General features: G+C 32.1%; 2 protein-coding genes across 2 annotated transcripts; one reads left to right on the top strand and one right to left on the bottom strand.

Moving 5' to 3' along the window:
• Positions 1 to 402: 402 nt before the first annotated feature.
• Positions 403 to 5,150, bottom strand: LOC114936474 (armadillo repeat-containing protein 6 homolog). Its single transcript, XM_029309679.2, has 5 exons — positions 4,788 to 5,150; positions 3,081 to 3,412; positions 2,276 to 2,571; positions 1,834 to 2,099; positions 403 to 1,700 (listed from the first exon to the last, which is right to left on the bottom strand). The coding sequence occupies exons 1-5, from the start codon at positions 4,899 to 4,901 to the stop codon at positions 1,326 to 1,328; spliced, it is 1,383 nt and encodes a 460-aa protein (XP_029165512.2). The 5' UTR covers positions 4,902 to 5,150; the 3' UTR covers positions 403 to 1,325.
• A 1,729-nt stretch (positions 5,151 to 6,879) lies between these two features.
• LOC146720005 (uncharacterized) lies at positions 6,880 to 14,589 on the top strand. The gene is made up of 6 exons (XM_085489287.1): positions 6,880 to 6,954; positions 7,036 to 7,149; positions 7,262 to 7,354; positions 8,094 to 8,141; positions 11,181 to 11,194; positions 14,437 to 14,589. The coding sequence occupies exons 2-6, from the start codon at positions 7,065 to 7,067 to the stop codon at positions 14,572 to 14,574; spliced, it is 378 nt and encodes a 125-aa protein (XP_085345413.1). The 5' UTR covers positions 6,880 to 6,954; positions 7,036 to 7,064; the 3' UTR covers positions 14,575 to 14,589.
• Positions 14,590 to 21,033: the final 6,444 nt, after the last annotated feature.

Genomic DNA, 21,033 nt, shown 5'->3' with positions numbered 1-21,033 from the left:
TTTCGCACTTATTTAGAATCACCCAGCTAATGCGATTTAAAATAATGATAAAAATAATTGTATAATAATAACTGTAAAAGAATAATGGAAGGAAGAGAGGAAATATAGACGAAGAAAGTCGAAATAAAAATATATCGAAGTTCCTGCTGCGCGCTTTAATCGTCCTTAGGATCTGAGAATCGTTTCTTCGACTAGTAAGAATAATGTTGTACTCTTCGTATATGCTCATTGGCAATATAATCAAATATTTTGGCATAAATTAATTAATTGGCATAATCATATGCAAAATAAAGAGAGTTGCTCTCGAATTATAAAATGCTTAAAACAAAATGGATTTTTGAGTAATTCTGTCACGTAAAATTAGATGGACACATGAGAAGGAAAAGAAAAGGAAATAGTATATTGATTTAATGAATTATATTTTTTTGTTGGTTAAAAATAAATTTTATTTTTTTTCTTATATCAATGCGTTAGCATACATTTAACTTTTTTCGCCGCATGTGTGTAAAATAATTTATAAAAAACAATCAATATATTGTACATATATCTTATTATATTTTATTCGATCGTATTAATTTATGTCTTTTTTTCAGCAAAGTGTGTGTGTGTGTGTGTTCACATTATTTATTACTTAATTATATCAGCAGCCTTGATTACTAATTTTAATTAGCAAAATGTCATGTGTCTATCTATCTCAAAATTTTAATTATAATATAAACTGACGAAAAAATTTAGTTGGTTATATTTAATAATATAATTATACTATATTATGAAAATTATTCAGTTCACCGTTTAAAATCCAGTCTCATACAATTATTTATACATACTAATACTAAAACTGAGTCTCTATATGTATATATATATATGGAATCGATGAAAAACAACTGTTCAAAGTAGATAGTAGAACTAATTAAATAAAAATATATAATGTAAATTCTGGCAGTGTCTTAGAGGAGTATATTATATAAATTTCAGGCACTCTATGTATGAAATTTTTAAATCTTTTATATAATGAGTGACAATTTGTTACAAGAAACGAATAATTTTGTTTTGAAAAAAAAATTTTTCAATAAAAAAATAATATACACAAGTTAAAATAGTCACGTTTTATGAAATAACACTTAGAATCAGCAGTTTTACAAAGTTCATATTTTTTGAGCACAAAAAATCTTATTAATTAGAGTTAAATAAGATTATTATGAAATATTACATAGCATATATTGCGAGGTGAGATAAAGCAAAGTACAAAATTCAAATTTTCCATGTACTGGTAAATATAATTCTAATATCATATTTTATCTCGATAATATTGTTGACAACAATTATTAATAACGCTCGTTACTCACGCCAACACCTTTTCCTGTCCATCTTTCTTTTAGATCTACCTTCAAGCCTAGATCTCTCAATGCGGCTTTCACGTTATCCTCCAACTTGGGACCGTGGACACGTAATGCATCCCGCAACACTTCTTCAACGCCATATACCAAAAACTCCTTGGACTCGGATCTATTTCGCACTGACATATTTCTAATCGCCCAAGAGGCTTGTTTCAGGACATTTGCATTATTAGAATAAGCCTTCATAGCGTCTACGATCACTTGGGCTGCGCCGCAATCGTAAAATACACCAGAGTTTGAGGTGCTTCGTAAAGATAATGCGGATATGCAGGCTAATCCAGCAGTCACGACATTCTCTGACCTCTGCCAAATACAATAAATTTTAATAAAAATTTGTGTTATATAAAAACTATTTAGTTGTATGATAAAATAATATTTTCTGAAATTTATTCTAACAAAAGTTCTTATTTCGTTTGTTTATCACAGATAAATTTACCTTCATTCTACTGATAGCGGATACGATTAGGGGCGCGCATCCGGAAGTCACAATGTGAGATTTTACATTATCATTGCCAGCGAGCGCTTTAAGCAGCTTTAAAGCTTGCCAATTTAATTTTTCAGAGTCTGGATAATCGGTCATTATATCCAGAATAAATTTCAAACCCCCGGCGTCCTCCACTTCTTGGCAGAATTCATTTCGGACGATTAATGAGGCCAAGGTGATCATTAAATCACCTACGACCTTCGTATCCTTTTTAAATCCTGTCCGCGTAACAAATGCATATATTACCACAATGTTTTATTGAAATATACAATGTTTTAAATATTTCAATAAAGCATGTTATTTTATTTTTTTATTATAAAATATAATATATAAAAACAATAATGATGAAAAATAATTCAGATTAATTTTAAAGCTATCTGAATATATAATCTACTTGTCAACAGTTCTGTGAGAACATCGAGAGCGCCCTTTGCCATGATAGTTGCATGCTCGTGGGCCTTTCCATATTCATGTCTGATATCATCTTCCAAGATCAATGCTCTGATCACCGAACATGTGTCCTTGATCTCGTGCGCGTCTACATCTTTGCGCACCAATATCTTTTTGAGTTTTTCGAAGATATTAGTGTCAAAGATCTTTTGCCTGTTCAGCTCATGTTTTATGCAACACTCTCGTATCCAATGCAATAGACATTGTAACGTTGCAGTATCGTGCTGCCTCTCTAAAATCCTGACAAGTAAAATTCCGTGACAGACGTTCAGGGGAAAAAAGGACGAATATTTATAACTTAAACTATAGATATATATGTTTTATAATTTTTATTTTTCCAAGCGTGATTCTTTTCCATGCTTGCGCATTTCAGATTTTTTAGATTTTTATTGACTTATTACGAATTTGAAAAATAAAAAAATTCAAAATTAATAAAGAATATTCTAGTTTAATTTTCAATTAAAAAAACAATTTTAATTTAACCAAGAATATGTAAATATATTTTAGAAAAAATATTGGCTATTATGATATTCTTATAAATAATATCAATACGTAATATCGATTTTTCTATATTATCTGATTTAAAAAAACCTCTTTCCTTTATGATTTTATTCTTTTCGGTTTTGACATAAATTGATCATTTTTATCTCTTAAAATATACTTATAGTATTCTATATTTTTTGACGACTTTGATTAATTAATATGCGCTTGCTTTTTTTAGAACCAATCTTATAAGGAAGGGTCCTTACTCTGTCTGCAACGCAATCCCGTCGTCGTCCAACAAATCCGGATAACCGGACATTAATGAAGTAATTGTCTCCAGCGCGGATTTAAATATTCCGCGATCCTTTTCACAATCTCTCAAGAGATCGATTAAGATATTGTAACACTTGCGTTTAGCCGCAAACACTCTATATCGAATGTCCTTATCCAATTCGGTTCGCAATTTTTGCAATGTTTCAGGCACCAATTCGTAACTTTTGTCATTCGTAGCACGCGTTAATAGCTCCAGACATATTATTATCTGTTTGTATTTGTCCTCGAGAACTAAATCTGTGATAATGTTGCTCAAATCTACCCCCTGCGCGAAATAAACGCTCCATATTAATTATATCACAACAGCGATTATATAATAAAACCATATGTGATCAAAGCGCTATGAAATTTTCTCTGATTATCGCACATAAAATTTTAATTATTTTTTAAATATTTAAAGACTTATATATATTTATGCTACAATTAATGTCTTTTGAATGGAATTTTTTTTAAGAATAATAATTTGTTGGTAATGAAAAAAATAATAGCCATACAATTTAAAATAAGTTTTTTTCATTCTCTTTTTTATATTAATTTATTTTTTCTATTTTTTTACAGCATCAAAGATCAATACGTTAAGTGATACGCATAGTGCAATAAAGAACAGGCCGATATCTTAAGATAGCAATTGTGACACAAGTGCTCCGAAACTAAAACGGTCAAGAAATGCGGAAGGAACGCGTAACAAATTTTATTTTTATACTACGTAACATTTCTGTAAGTGCTAATTTTTTGCTTTTAATAGTAATAATAATATATGTAGGAATGAATAAAATATATCATCATACAACTTCTAAAATTTTTATGAAAATATTATTGAAATTTAAATTCTTTTAGAAATTATTTGCTTTCGGTTAATAAAATAAAATTTTACAGCGTTAATTTTTATATAATAGCCGTGAAATGTTTCGCTTTGATTTAATATTCTGCATTTATTTCTAATGACATCAATAAAACTTTCCGATGACTTATTCACTAATTATATTTATGTAAATGCACGCAGAGAGAATGTTTTCTTAGAATTTACTATTATGTACATATTTTGATTTTTTTTATTGTGGCAAATATTTAATTAGAGAAAACTCTTATAAAATTCTTCCAATACCATATTGTCCCACGGTTACCATGATTGTTAGGAGAAATTCTAAGAGAAAATTCTCTCTCTCTCTGTGTATATATGTAAAAAATACACTATTTTTTATTAAAATGTAAAAATATAATTTAAATTTGGAAATATATATATTTTTCAGCTGAAATTTTGTAAAATTTAACATAATATAAACTAGAATTTTTTGAATTATTTTTTCTTTCGGTAAGTAATAAAAAAATAAAATAATAAAAAAATCCTTGGCACATAATCACGCTTGTAAAAGAAGGATACAAAAAAGATTTTTATTCTATTCATTATACATAATTTATCCATAAAATAATTAATTTCAGAAAATTGAAGTAAAAAAAAGATTCTATAAAATTTCTAAAACCTCAAAAATGTTTTATTTTCTTCTTTATTTCCAGTACATCGAAAGTGAAAATTCTCATCGACCTGACACATGAGTCATACAATCGCGTACAAGGAGCATAAGGATATTTTTCCCTGATTCATCGAGCGATGTAAACAAAGGATTCGGAGCATTAATTACCTTCATTTCAAAGCACTTGATAGCGTCCTCGACCGCCTCTTCTTCTGTCAAGCCAAGACCCTCCATTAATTCCTTAATCTCCTCGTCGTAAGCTTCCTGAGTAATCTTGCTCATGATAACGAGATTTCTCTCGGACGGTGTTCCGATTCACTATATAAGGAGATGTGAACGTCGTGTCAGTCGCGCGAGCCAGGTGAGCGTACACTGCTTCTGCTTTGTCCACGTGGTAACAAAAAGGAACAGAGCTGTCAGCTGTTAAAAGCGCGACTGCGTCCACAAACTCACCTGAACCCGCCGCGGGAGAGACTTAAGTTTCCTACGCCAGATGGCGCGCCAGTCGTCGCGTCATCCAGTTTGACAGGTGGTCGCGCGTCTCTGTCACGTGGTTGATCTATGCTTCAAGCGTGGCTACCGGTGGCGACCTCAGCTGCCTAAGCTGGCCTAACCGTGTTCGTTTGCGAGACAACCGACGATATATTATTATTATTGTGTGCAACCTCGTCGTTGATAAGCGACGCGACGATCTTTGCCCGCGAGTTTGCGGACAGCAGGAGCGCGAAGCCGATTCGAGAAGAGGGTGGAAGAGAGATTCCACGTCGCCGAGCGTCGACGCCGTAGCTGTCTCACTCGAACGGAGTATCCGCGTCGCAAGTTTCACGTCGTTGACGATTCCTCTTGGCGAGGTGGTGAAGCGCATCCACCTCGCCCTCGTCGCTCCCTTCGTCTTCCGTTCAACGAGAGCAACGTTGAGTAAGGTAAGCGGTTTTTTCTCGGTGCGCTATGATCTTTTTTTCACTTCTCTCTGTCCCTCTCTTTCTATCTATTTCTTGCTCCGTCTCTCTCTCTTTCTCTTTCTCGTACACATATTTGGCACGTGAACTTTCGTTTACGGCTTCGTCGAGGCACGCGGTTCACGCATGTACGTCATATATGTTTCTTGGTTGGTGACAGTTACCTGACGAATCGGCAAATAAAAGTGATGTTGATTTAAGTTAAGAATGTCGGTAAAATATATTCGTAGGATTGTTCAATCCGGAGTATGTAAATATTGAATGTATATTTTATATAAAAGATTTCTTGTATTCCTCTTCTAAAGTGAGGATGGAAGAGGTTAGCTTATTCGAGCTTTTTTTCTCCGAGATATTAATGTAAATATTATATGATACTTGGATAATTTTTAGTGTATATGATCTAAAATTTGCAATTAGTGTCTTGAGAAGCTTAATGGAGTAATATCTCTGTAATTTAGTTATTGGACAAGAAGTATTCTAATCTGAGTTCTCATCTAATAGTTAAGATATATCATAATTATTAGGATATATCGTTAGAGAAATAAGTGATTACACATTTAATTATTATGATATTTGTGTGTTGCAGACCATCATCGCAGGCTCATCACGGTATCTTGGATATGAGACGTAGAAATAGCGAGAAACAAGAGGAAGTACACTTGCAGAGTGGATGTCCACGGAAGAAAGATAAAGGAGAATGATAAATATTATAATGCGTTGCATTGTCACGCATGAACAATTATCATAGTGTTCATATCACGTTGCTATTGAGGAGCAATTTAAAGATATTTGGCAAAACTAACATCTTTGGGGCAACATTATCACACTGCATTTTACATATTTCATGTACAGCAATAGAGATAATTTTTAAAAGGATACCATTGTATAAGGATATACAAAAATAGTTTTTTTAACAGAGAGCAAATCATTATTTTTAATAATTGCAAATCAGTGTGTGAGAATTGTATGTGCCCAAACTAACAAGATAAAATATACGTTGATTATACAAAAATCGGCCTTCCTAAACAATGCTCAAATAGCTGCAAGTAATTTGAGATAATACACATGAAATAAATGCCTTCCTTAATTGCTATGAAGCGATAAAGAAAAAGTGCTTTGAATCTCTGAAGAGAATGCATAAGGGCCAAAAAAGATTATGTGTCATGATTGTAGTGTTGCACAAAATCGTTCATATTTGCTACATACCATGTATGACTGCAAAGCAAATAAATCTGCATACATTTTTCTATGAAGACGACGATCTGCTGATGTGATCGTTCCTTCATAAACTCCCGCTGACACATCTTTGCAGACTGAAAACACACATTGGTGTCGTCTCGTTCGACTCCAGACTCCAGCGGAAGACTTTGTGCCTGGTATGGACTTTATAAAATACTATGCAATTTTATTTTTGGACCATTTTTTATTTTTATAACTTATATAATTTTATGTTATAGATACGAAAGATACGATTGACGAAGCCCTAATGCTGAAAGGAAGCTTGTCACCGTACCTCGACACTCACAATGAAGAAGAGTCGTCTTATGTAACGCTCAGCAATGGGCCATATGGTAAGCATTAGCATTATGGTACATATATACCGCCATATAATAGCGAGCATTATTTTCATATCTCTTAATAATTAATTAATTTGTTTGTTAATTTCTTGCTATCTTGTTTCAGCCTATGTAGCCGATTCCACGAGCGCGGAACACAACTCGTACAATCACATCCTCATAGATGCGTTTTTCGTAACGCCTATCCTTTGCAAGTACTGTAAGTAACACGCTAATTTAAATAAATTAAGGATATATAGGAGATACAATTGGAGACAAAAATATCAGCTCTATTCATCTTATAGAAAATCGCTATAATTTAATATTCTGACTTTCAGCTGCTTTCAGCATTGACACAACTGAATGCTCAGAAATAGGAAAAAGTCAGAATTTTAATAAATTATTTTTATTTTCTTCTAAGTGATTTAGCGAATGTTAATATAATTTTGCAACATTATTCTTTAAAGTTTCAGTTATATATGTAAAAAATTTATAATACATGCTACCACTTCGATATTTTTAACGTAATATAATTAATCAGAGTAACGAATTTTCATAAGATTATATGTAAAACTAGCAGAAATTTTAATTGCAATAACTTTTAAATGAGTTAGTGAATTAAAAGCCAAATGTTAACAGTAGCTTAATATCAAAGTAGAAGCAATCTACATAATTTTTATAAACTTTGTACCATTTTTAGATATCTCCCATACATCCTTAATTTATATGATTTAATGAATTAATTTAGTGTATTAAAAAAGATATTAAAATAATTTTTCTTAACTATTGTATCTTTTCGGTTGCATTTTATTTAAATATTACATTAAAAATGTAGTTATTATTTACTTTAATTTTATATTGAATAATTTTATTATGATTTAAAAAATATATCTTGATAGAAAAATATACACACAAATATGTATATATGTATATATTTATCTATAATTTTTTTATTACAGGTGAAGATTATATCTGGGGACCTGGCAAAGTGGGAGTCAAATGCAAAGGTAAAACATTTTATTACAATTAAATATAACATTGAAGTTTTGTGTTGCTCATTTGTGTCAGACATACTTTTTTTTATGTAAAGTGCATCTCTGATTCGCTCATCGGTATTATTAACATAATAAGTCTAAAGATTTTTTCCGAAAAACTTCGGAAGTCTCCTAAGAATACAAAATATGTGTTCTCTCAATACTTTTTTTTTATAAGTTAAAAAGAAATTTTAATTTTAAATATCTTACACATCTGCATATAGATTTTCATAGGCAATTGAACATTGCATTATAAATGTATACACATATATACAGTTAATTTATGTGACTTGTTTAGATCTTGGATAATCGTATAATATATTAAATATATAATAATATATAATAGTATAAATGTGAAATATTTTTACATATGAATATCCAATATACACATAATATATTTAATATATTATACGATTATCCAAGATCTAAACAAGTCATATAAATTGACTGTATTATATGTGTATATACATTGGTTTATAATGCAATGTTCAATTGCCTATAAAAATCTATATGCAGACTGTAAGATATTTTAAATTAAATTTTTTTTTTTAATTTATAAAATAAAAGAATCCCCTTTGGATAATGTGATATATTATAGAGAAACACGAACGTTCTCCTGCCTAATTATCGAAAAGATCCCCAATTATTTTTTACTCGGTTTAAATACACTATTGCGTAAATAATCACATGACCATGATCGTGATGAAGTTGTGCCGGGTATCCGCTAGATCGCAGCAATATCCTCGTTGAGAAATTCACACGTGTGGATCACGTGTGGATTTGTCGTGGATCATATGTGGATTTCGCGTGGATCCACCATCGAGGGCGGCACCGTAGCATAGTAACACGCCGGCAAGCGCCGATCTTCAAGAGCGGTATCGTGTCCCCCTTCACCTTCGCTACCGCGTGTTCTCGCCGCGCCGGTTTCTTTTCCGAAACTCCGCGGCCCTCTCGGATCCCTCCGATCCTCCTCCTCTCGACATCGTACGAGCTCAGGGCCGTGCCTAATCAAAGTGCGCTTCCGATTCAATCGCGCGGGTATCATTTTCTGTCTTTTTTCAATTTAGCTCAATTTTTCCCTCCTGCAAATCCTTCATATATCCATATTACTCATTGTCCTATCGCTCTCGATTATGTTTCAATTATAATTGAAACGTAATAAAATGATCATATGATTTAACGGTACAGCTGTAATATATAAAGTTGATCGTGTATCTTGATACACAAAAAGTAAACGGCAGTTAACAAAAGAAATATATAAGGAATATATACATACGACGAATTTTTTATTTCACATTGATTAATCAATCGTGCACTTTGCTGCATTTGTGTATCGCGCGATTGATCAATCGATGAATTAAAAATAACTCGCTAATATAATAAGGAATATATATATATATATATTATTTTGTTTCTATTTTAACTAATAAACAAGATAAGTTTCGGAAAGGGAAAACGAGATAGAATAAACTATTGTAATAGTAAATACAATTATTAAACAATTCTTTTTTTTTTGCAAATAAATTATTTATAAAAATTTAAAAATTAAAAAGTTAATAGAAAATTTTTTAATTTTTAACGCTAAAATTGCACAATATTTTGTTGCAATATTTTTCATTGATATCATTGAATTATAGAAATTCGAATATGGAAATAACATTTTAGTTCGTTATAAATTCATACATTTGATAAATTCATGAATGCACATATATTTCATACATAATGAATGTAATTTAATATATTTTATATTTTTTCTATTTATTATTTGATTAGATAAATTAAATGAAATAAATATTTTCGCCTTTCTTTATTTAATTTATTTAGAATATTTTGAAAAATGTGAATTTTTTATTTAATACTGAAACATTCAATGCCAAATTGCGTTCAAGTTATTTATTCGTCTAAATAAGAAATGATAGAAAAAAGATATGTAAATATATCAGCAAAGAAAAGAACTTGTTAAAGATATAAAGTAAGCATTATCTGTCTTGTTAATCAACCATGCTGATGATTTTTGTCTACTTGTTTTGAATGCATATATACATTATATTTATTCATATACTACAAAATTACATATACTTTGCTAATCATATGTCACGAATTTAACTTATATGACTAGGTTTTATTGATATTTGTCATGATAGCGATGACAAATGTACACGCTATAAAATACGAAGCAAATACTTTGCAATAAAATGCTAAACATTATTCATACAACACGTGGAGTATATCTTCGTTTTAAGCTTCAGTAATAAAACAAGCGATTTTGCTTTAATTTTTGTCGTTTTTACGTGACAAACTTATTCGACATGTTGTCTTTCACACATATTAATAAACTAACGCTGTAATTAGATCAAGTAACAGGTATTCACCACATGGACATTGCACCGTGCTCACTATCGATTACGATCAGATTACACTATTCGAATATCATTAGTAAATTTAATAATGATTTTCTATCTATAATTCGAATCTAATTGATTATACATTATCGGCTATATATTACAATAATTTTTTTTTTCTCTCTTTCTGCCACATAATTTTACATAAGTGGTTCTAAAGTAATTCAGCAATTTTTCTCTCATATACATATATCTCCAATTAATTTTAATTACATGTAATTATAAAACTTGTGGCTAATATAAATAGAATTAAAAAAAAAAATTCATGGAAGGAGATAAATATTTTATCGGCGCGATCTTACGTAACTAAGAGTCAAATAAAGATGTTACTGGCGGATATAGTCGATTTAAACTAAGAATTAAAAAAATCACATTAATGCAAATTTGCAGTGTACATTACCTTTCATGAATCTTTTTTTTAAATATAAAATCCAGTATATATTTTAACGGTAAGTAATAGTGTGACTCTCGGCTGCAGATTCTGCGCATGAAATATATTGAAATCTTTTCCTCGATATTTATGCAATGACAAGTCTACCTAAAGTTAAAAATACTATGAAAACCGGCGCGATCCGGTTTTGGGTGCGCTAAGGGTTAATTGCGCTTTCAGGCTTTGCCATTCTGGTTAGCAAAAAAAAATCGTCGCACACGCTCGACGTAACTTTGCCCGCGCGTGTGCGACACACACAGCGGCAGTTTTATACGGTCGAGGTGTTTCACTCTCCCTGGGAGTAATGACGCTCGAGTGTGGCCGTTTTGCTCACGAAGGAATAGCACTGGCACGTGATAATCCTTGAAAATCGGCGTGTTCGATTATGAAGTCGCGAACGAACGGTCGAGCGAGCGAGCAAGACGCATTTATACGCCCACACAGCGCTGCATTTGCATCGAACGATGAATTGCCGCGCTGTTTGCCGAACGCTGCCAAATCTATTTTTTTTCTTTTTTCTTTTTTTTTCAAAATAATAGTCATGATACGTTTGACCTGGATTTGCTAATTTGATTACAATTTTACATGGACTTGCAAAACGATATTATTTGTTGAATATTATTAAATTTTCTTTCTTTAGTTTAGAAAAAATAAAATACACCTTTTTCTCTTTAATCTTTTAATACATGCAAGAAATAATATTTAAGATAAAATTTTTCTTACACGATTTTTTCTTAGAATTTACCCTGAAAATCATGGTAATCGTAAGACAATATGGTATTGGAAGAATTTTATAAGAGTTTCTCTGATTAATATTTATCGCAGTAAAAATATTAATATTTTATTAATAAGATATAAAATATATGTGATTAATTTTACTATGTACATATTTTTTATTGTATGTAAATATTAATCAGAGAAGCTCTTATAAAATTCTTCCAATATATTGTCCCACTATTATCAGAATTTTTAGGGTAAATTCTAACAATAAGAGAAAATTTCCTCTGTGTATAAGATAATGGTTTTATCAAAGCTATATGTATTGAATATATAATATTATATATATTGACATGTGCGTATATGACATGTCTTTATCATTATTAGTCTCTTGAAAGTGCCAGGGTTGATCGATTACGTTAGATAAGTGTAAGCCAGAGGAGTTTATAACTAGAGATCGGCGCTCAAAAATTATTATTTTTTAATCTTTTCTTCTCTATTTTTTTACACTTTACTCTCTTAAATTATACTCAATAATACGTTTAATTGGTCGATAGCAGTGCAGAAGGTGAAATATTAATTGATTAAATAATTAAACACAGTCGTTGCATAGCATTTGCTTGACACGTTCCGAGTCCGCGAAACGTCCAAGAGAATTTAATTGATCGTGTTCACCTTCGTGCGTGAACATTCCGGTAAATTTTCCCGGTACTTCAACATAAAGTGTTCAAGTATTCGTGAGGCACGCTTTATGCCAAATTGCGATCAGTTGCTTCGGTATAAATCACCGACCGATGTCAACGGAATACCTTCGCGGAATAAATACGCGCGAAAGGAATGAGAGAGTGAGAGGGAGAGAAGAATTTACGGTGCATTCTGAGGTAAATCCCATAAGTGCACTAAAACGAATCCAGAAGCGTAAAAATTACATATATCGCACACAATGAGCATTATCATTTGTATTACTATGAATGATATATTCATTAGAAAGATTAATTTTCTACATAATTTTTTATTACATTTTTATGCGCGCGCGATCAAAAAATTATAAATGTTCTTTCATATTTATATTTTAATCTATATGAAAGAACATTTATAATTTTTTATTCTATTAAAATAGATATTCTATAAAAAAAATCTACATTTATATTTCAATGACAAATGTCACGAAAACTATACATGACGAGAATTTTCTCTTACGATGAGAATTTACCCTAAAAATTATGGTAATCGGATAATATGGTATTGAAAGAATTTTAGTTTCTTTGATTAAATATTTACAACAATAAAAATATGAATGTATATACATAGTGAAATTAATGGAACATATTTACCACAATAAAAAATATTAATATCTATTACAATAAGATATAAAATATGTTTAATTAATTTTACTATGTGCACAGTATAATTTATCATGTACCAATTTACTATATACTATATTAATATTTTTATATGTAGTAAATATTAATCAGAGAAACTCTTATAAAATTCTTGCAATACCATATATTGTTTCACAATTACAATATAAATTCTAAGAGAAAATTCTCTCCGTGTAATGATTAATTTTTACTGTAAAATTAATGTTTTTTTTTAACTAAAGCCTATTTAAAATTGATTAAATTTCATTATTTATATTTTATGCATATATATCTCTAAAGAAATCTTAATTTTTTTAAATCTCAAACACAAAAATAAAAAAATAATATATACATTTTGATTCTATTTTCATTAAAAACACGCTTAATAACGAAAGAAAATTATTACCGCGAATTTGTAATTACTTGTTTGAAATTTTTAAAATAATTAAATTAAAACAAATATGCGACAAAAACGGCAATAAAAAATATTTCTTGTCCATGAAACTTGTTATTGTACAAGTTCGCGGTTCGCCCAGCCAAGGGCGCATCGCGATGCATCGACAACTTCGTCAGTAAGGCAATAAGGCTAAAAAAAAGGCATCGTGGATCCGTGATGCGCTTCGCTTCCTCGGCGCACGAAGCCGTTTCGAAGGACAATCGAACGGGGTCAAAAGTCCTCGCGTTGCTACGCGAAACGTTACGAAGCCATGGAAACGAGCTGGTCGCGCAAGCGCTTTGCATTTTCCCCTCCGAATTCTTCTATCGCCCCTCTTTTTTATTTTCCTCGATTTCCGGCCAAGCAAGCCACGAGTTTTCCCGCTTCTCGACTTTCAACATCAAATCTAGCTACTTCTTTTCTTGTCGATGCATAACGCGCTTATTCGACATCCTGCACATATAATCGGATGCAAACTTTTATATCACATTATGGATGATCTGGGTGAATCGTTGCACTTTGCTCTTGTCACGTCATTAAAATTTCTACTTTTATTATGAGCATCTATGGATCGATAATTTTAATATATTTTTATGAAAATGTGAAAAAAGGACATTAAGAACATATTAAATCGAGCTCTTTAGTTTTTGCAAACAATTTTTAGAAGACGAGTGAAAAATTCTCTCTTGATTGAATAGAAATTGATAATTTATATATTAAAAAACATCTTCTGATTTATGGTTTTTTTAAACATATTTTTGATATGAATTTTATAAATTTATTTAATTGTATGTTTAACGCTAAATGTGGCTGTATAGGTATAATTTGCGATCTTCGTATTTAATACTTGAAATAACAAAATTGCATAGCCATTTTAGTACGCTAAATGGAAGTAAGAATATCACAGTAAACGAGTCAATAGTGGAAAATCGTGTCGGCGGATGATGCATCGTTAGTCTCTCAAGGGTGCATGTGCAGCAGCGCAGGTGAAAATGGCGATGTCGCAACAGTTACGGCTGTTGACCGCTATGAAAAAACGAAAGTCGTGTTCCTCTTGTGACTTGCTACAAGACTTTCTCATTGCTTGGTCAATAATGCATCTTTTAGACAACTTGACTCGGTTATTGATTACTTTTACAATTAATCCACTAATTTCGCTCTTTTTCTCTTCTAACTTTCAAATAATCAAAATTCTTATTTTTCTTTTGCCTATATTCAAATTAAAAACGGTCCCATAAATTTCTTTAAATTTTTAAAAACTGCAACAAAAATAGTAAGAAGGTATTTTTTATGTTAGAAAAATCAGAAAGTTTGCAGACTACATATGAGTTTTATTTATTTTTAAGTTTCGGGAACTAGGAAAATAAAATCCAATAGTCAAGAATTTGTATTTTGCGTATTTACGATTAAAATTTTGATTACATAATATTACATTGAAAAACATGGTTCTCTATTAAGTAACAAATTCACTGATTTTTTTGCGAATAAGTAAAAACAGAAGCAGTTGAAATGCTTTATTTTTACTAATTTTTCAAACAAAAATTGAAATCACATTGTGCGAGAGATGATGTTTGCGAGCTCGTGCGTGTGCGCGATAGCGATCGATCGATCAACGGAGCACCACGCGACGAATATTGGGTCAAACAGCGCGATCTAAGTTCACCACTCGACGGCTAAAAATGGTGCCACTGTTCATTGACTTCAAGGATGACTTCAATCAATTATTTGCGACTAGGCTTATAGTGGTGTAGTCGTTTTTCCCGATCGCGCTGTAAAGCCGGTACCTGCACTCTTAATCTTTTACAATGTCTCTATGTATCGGTCACGCTACATCTTGCATGCATAGTTTGTCATCGCGGATATTGGATTGCGCTTTTTGATCATTATTCATTACCCGGTGACAGTGAAAACCCATCGCTTTTATCGAACGAATATGTTATTCTTTTTTTTCGTTCATGTATTATTTTCTTCACGTCACATTTATTTTGGTTTATTTATACGCGCGCGCTATATCTTAATTTATTTAATGAATATACGTTCTTCCTTTGCCATTCACCCGTGAAATTTATTTTTAAATGTATTACCTTTACGTAGAATTTTATACATTTTATCCTCTTCATTACTTAATGGAAAGGAAACTATCTTATAAATATGCGAGAATGAAACCTACGAGAAAAATATTTTATTCAAAGTTTAAATTCTATCTCATAATAAGATTATTTCTTTATTTCTCAAATAATGTATACTTCTATTATTGTAGATACAAATTATCTGAGAAATATAAAAATATAGACGTAGATATTTGAGAATCGCCAGACAGAATTTAAAAAAAAGGTAAGACTCTTCTCTCGACCGTACTGGCAAATATTATTTATTAAATCACAACGTTTCGACCCTTCTTTGAGTCCTTATCAAGTGATTTGTGAAAATAAAAATAAAATTATAATTTCGAAACGTTGTGATTTAATAAATAATATTTGCCAGTACGGTCGAGAGAAGAGTCTTACCTTTTTTTTTATAAAAATATAGTTTACACTTTTGTTAATAAAGATATATCTTTGGTTTGAAACTTTATACATTCTTCTCTGTATCTCTAGCTGTTGTTTATAACAAAATGCTACCTAGATGATTAGTAACGATCTACGGCAAAGCTAGATAATATCAATTTTATCTCCCTGAGTAACTTCCGCCTCGGTTTGTCGCATCCGCGGCACATCACCGCACTTCATTTCACACGCTCGATAGCTTTTTGATAGTTGATTGGCACCGCCTGCAGTCTATGGCCTTAATCGACCGATTTCCAACGACAAAACCTTTCTCTTCTGCACCATTTGTACGATTTACTGTTGCGCTTCAGGCCGCGCAATTATCGCCAGCCATCCCTGAAAATCGTTTCGTCCCATCTATATATTCACAATAGTCGGATGTAGTCGTCGAAGAGATTCCATTTCCCTGACAAATTTGCGTCCGCGAGAAATAAAGACACCTTACCAATTAACAATTGTTTAATTAAATCAAATTTACGTTCATATTTTATTCACGTATATACACGTTAAATTTAAATTAAAACAAATTTAATTACTTTTTTTATACCGTCTGTTTACATTTATAATGTTCAATCACGTTATATGTTGATTATATAAACAGAAACAAAATTGTATAATTATAACCAAGTTTTTTCCTTTAGATAACGATTTTGATAGAAAAAAAATATGAAATTTTTCAAGAAGATTTTAAAGTACTTTGCAGTGAATGATATAAAAATTCTCTATTAGCTGTGGCAATTGCAACGTGTGATCCGATTATTTATGCGTGAATCGACGCTTCAATTATTCACAAACGGACCGCTTTATATCGCGGATCAGAGATTCTAATATTAAATATCAAATTTTTCTCTCGCGATCACACACACACGATGCATCGTTCCATTTCACTTCACTAGCTCGATAGCCTTTTGAGTGCTGCCTGACATTGCCTGCAAACTACTGGCTCTAATCGATTTGCTCGATACAAATTTTACCCTATCACAATACTCGTTTGATTTGACGTTAATTCTTACGAGAAGGAGGATAAATATTTCCTTGCTTTATGATTTGCACCGTGACTTTTGTTTACTTTATATAGCCATTTATATACTTTATCTCTCCCAAGTCTCCGCATATAACCGAAACTTGGGCGAGTAACATAAAAAGGATCAGGATTTTCGTAGACTCCGATATGAACTTTTCTGCGGACTTGGCGAAAATTCGAGCTTCCAACCGATCTTTGGGCGGATACATCCCTTCCGTACCAGCAATCTCGATGCATCACTGCATTTCACTGCACATATCTCGTGCGATAGTCTTTTGATAGCGGGGCCTGCAGTCTATGGCCTTAATCGAGCAATTCCAAACGACCGACCTCAAAGCTCTCTTTCCTCCCTTCCCTTTCTCCCGTTTATGCGACCAGCACATGTTGCACTTTAGCCGGCGCCGGTGCGAATCGAGATGCAACGCGACCTCGGGACTCTGTATTCGGCTTCTCCATTCCACAAATCTTCGTTCATGAAAGACGTAACTCTGAAAATTCAAGAATGTTAAATTCCGAGCGAAAATTTAAAAGTTTTACTAGCAAAGAATGCAGATAAAATTCAAGGAAAAGGATGCACAAACATTTCAGAGAAAATCGAAATATTTAACATTTCAAAGTCTTTGCAATCTTGGATCGCAAAAATTTTCGATTCCATAAGTCTGAAAGAAATTAACTGAATAGAAAAATCAATTATAGGATTTTTTTGATGTCTGTATTCTTTATTTAATTTTTTTAAATATGTTTCTTTGTTAAAATTAAATAATTTAAACTTAAATATAAAATTAATTAAATATATATTGTATGTACAATGTCGACACTATACTTGGACATTTAATCATTATAGTTGTCTGCATATGACGAAAATAATTTAACGAAAAGATTGAGTTATCTAACAACATTCTTGGATCGGTTAGTCACTGATGCATCCAAAATTGCGTTTCTTTCGCGACGCGATATTACCTTTACGCCAGTCACTATATAGTATATATATATATTCGCGCCGAAAAGGGAGCAGTGTGCCGAGATCTGTCGTAGGATTCGCAAGTCACGCGGCTTAATGTCTCGCAGAGATATCCCAACGTCATTTCGTCGGCCGCACGAATAAAAGCGACGGGAAAAATGCACGAGTCTGACGTAATTCATTGTGCGGACTGCCGTGTTCTAGAGGAGCGGACTAATTAGACGATGCTGGTTGTAATGAGAAGTCCTCTGCCGCCTGCGCGAAAATCGCTCTTACGTGACCGCGTACGCAAATCGCCGCGAATTGGCGGAGGAAAATTGTCCCGATGTCAGCTGATGTCGTTACGGAAGCAATTCGAGTCTAAATGTGAATCCGTATTGCGAAATCGTGAGAAATATTATCTGTTCACCACTAGAATTTTATATAAAAACGGCGCGGCGCGCAAAATTTTTATTTATTGAAATTTCAAATTTTTATATCACGATTGATCATTTTTTTTTTATAATTAGACTAATGGGCAATTGATGTTTTTTATCATTTATGTTTGATATCAAGGGCGTAATGCGTTCCATAAAATGACTAGAGCGTGTCTCAGATTTCTAGACAGATATATAAAAGTATATATAAAAATATCTTTTAGATCTTATCGACATCAAGAGAGATACAGTATCTCTCTCTTTCTCTCTTGTCTCTCTTCTCTTTATTTTGTCCTTTTTTAGATACATTATCTATCTTAATCAATCTTGAGTGTCTTTATTTTAATAATTTCTTAATCCGGAAAGATGTAGGCTTTTACACACGAACCCCCTTTTGTCCCTGAACCATCGAAAATGTCGCGATCTAGATCGTATGATTTCGATCTTTTTATTCTTTTCTGCGATAAAATAAATTAATGTATCTATATACACTTATATATATACATATATATCACATATAGAGGAGTGCTTTCTCCCTCTCTCCCCATCTTATCCATATGTAGACAGAGTATCCCCTTCAATCTTATCCACGCGATGTCTTAACAACGTCGGCGTCCCACGATGATCTACGATGAAGCCGTGAGATGGAATTATTTCAGGAAAGATCGAAGATCGCACGATGCTTTTTCATTTTTATCGTGACAAGGGGGAGGGAGGAGGTCTGCATTGCGACACTGCCTTTCCTGCTTTTTTTTTTATTTTTTTATTTTTTGGAGCCCGGCCGGCATCGCCGTTTATCTGATTTCAACGCAATGATCTATACCCCATAACTCCGGCTACCTCGCTCCCTCGGGGGCTGATGTGCATATGGATCACCCGTTTGAGAGAGTGGGGTCGGAGCGAAAGGTTGTGCGGATCGAAATCGAGCGATCTGGATCCGCGGGCGGTGTAAATTGCTGTCTGAGAAGCGATCGATCTTGTGTAGGTGCGTATGAAAAAAATGGGATACATCCAAAACGGACAGATCGGTCCTTTTTCGATCAAATCAATTCTTGTACAATTTTGAAAAGAGAATGAAGAATCCTTTGATTGGAGAAAATATTTTTGAGTATCGCAAGAGGAGAAACGATTACGTGCAAGAGAAAAATTTTTATTAATTTTTTCATCTATTTATAATTATTTGAAAAATTATCGAAAAATTAGAAATCGACGAAAAAATAACAATTTGATAAAAAGAAATTATAAATCTCATCGGTTCTGTTTAATTCTGGTCTTTGTTATTTAAATCGCTGTCTGAGAAGCGATCGATATCTTGTGTAGGTACGTGAAAAAAATGAAAGAGAATGAAGAATCCTTTGATTGGAGAAAATATTTTTGAGTATCGCAAGAGGAAAAACGATTACGTGCAAGAGAAAAATTTATATTGATTTTTCGTCTACTTATAGTTATTTGAAAAATTGTCGAAGAATTAGAAATCGACGAAAAAATAACAATTTGATAAAAAGAAAATTATAAATATATAGTAAAAAGAATTTTTAAACAATATTAATAAAATATTTAAATATATAACTATTATATTAATATATTTAACTGTTTTGACGTTTATTGTTATTTTATAATTTAATTCAAAATTCAACACACTTATATCAAATTTAAAATTAAATTGTAAAACAACAGTTAAATTGAATCTTTACATTTTAGAAATTAATATGAAAAGTTTTCCTAAAGAAATTAGCTCATGCTTCGTTGATCAAAATCTGATTAATCACTAAGCTCGAAATCATAAAGCTTTCAAGAAATCCACCCACATAAATATTTCAAATTATACTTATAGTTGCGTCAAGGTATTCTGATCGATATTAGTGAACCAAAGTCGTTAAGTTCTCTTAATGCACTGGCGAGCTCGACGCGGCAAAATGAAATGTCGGCCTTGGCCAGCTGCGCTTGTCAAGGATTTCGCATCCTAGGCGTCGATGACGTTGCTCGTCCAAGGGTCGGAAAACTCGGAAATGTATTCCGTGGTGGGAGAAAATGAGACTCGTGGCAATATGCACGTAACAACGACATATATATGCATATCGTAATTGTGGTATAATGCGTGTCATTAACAATCCCGATATATATCTTTCGACATATCAATGAGATCTTCTTTATTGACATATTTTCTTTAGATTGTTTGGTCATCCCACATTTTAAAATTATTAATATATGTGAATAAACATGTCCTTCCTCTCTCTCTAATTATACAGCCAGCTACTTGTCGTTTTATATATATAAACAAAATTAAAAAATTGCAATATACTAATTGCTATATAGTAAGTTTATTATTGAACACACGTTGATTTGCAAGTTTATAATTATAACATTTATCTCTTTTCTTCGTCGATCAATATTTTTTCAGATGTAGTTTCTGTTGATTACTCGGGCGGTATTTGTCATGAAAGCGCGTTTTGTCTTCGGGACGCGTCCGTTCGGTGACACTTTGTTTAATTCGCCGTCGTGTGCACGCTCGTACGTGCATCGTCGCTCGTACGCTCAGCTTTCCGTATCAGGTCGGTCGATTAAACTAAAA

Source organism: Nylanderia fulva, unplaced genomic scaffold (genome assembly GCF_048542155.1).
Source record: "Nylanderia fulva isolate GAGA-0341 unplaced genomic scaffold, ASM4854215v1 Scaffold8, whole genome shotgun sequence".
In the NCBI taxonomy this organism is placed as follows: Eukaryota; Metazoa; Arthropoda; class Insecta; order Hymenoptera; family Formicidae; genus Nylanderia; species Nylanderia fulva.
The sequence above is the reverse complement of the archived record's forward strand: the minus strand, read 5'-3'. Positions and strand labels throughout refer to the sequence as shown.

Coding starts and splice junctions, on each gene's coding strand:
- LOC114936474 (XM_029309679.2), bottom strand. CDS start 4,901: ATGAGCAAGATTACTCAGGAAGCTTACGACGAGGAGATTAAGGAATTA. Junction 2,100..2,275: donor TCTCACAGAACTGTTGACAA/GTAGATTATATA, acceptor TTACGCGGACAG/GATTTAAAAAGGATACGAAG. Junction 1,701..1,833: donor CCGCTATCAGTAGAATGAAG/GTAAATTTATCT, acceptor TGTATTTGGCAG/AGGTCAGAGAATGTCGTGAC.
- LOC146720005 (XM_085489287.1), top strand. CDS start 7,065: ATGCTGAAAGGAAGCTTGTCACCGTACCTCGACACTCACAATGAAGAA. Junction 7,150..7,261: donor GCTCAGCAATGGGCCATATG/GTAAGCATTAGC, acceptor ATCTTGTTTCAG/CCTATGTAGCCGATTCCACG. Junction 7,355..8,093: donor GCCTATCCTTTGCAAGTACT/GTAAGTAACACG, acceptor TTTTTATTACAG/GTGAAGATTATATCTGGGGA.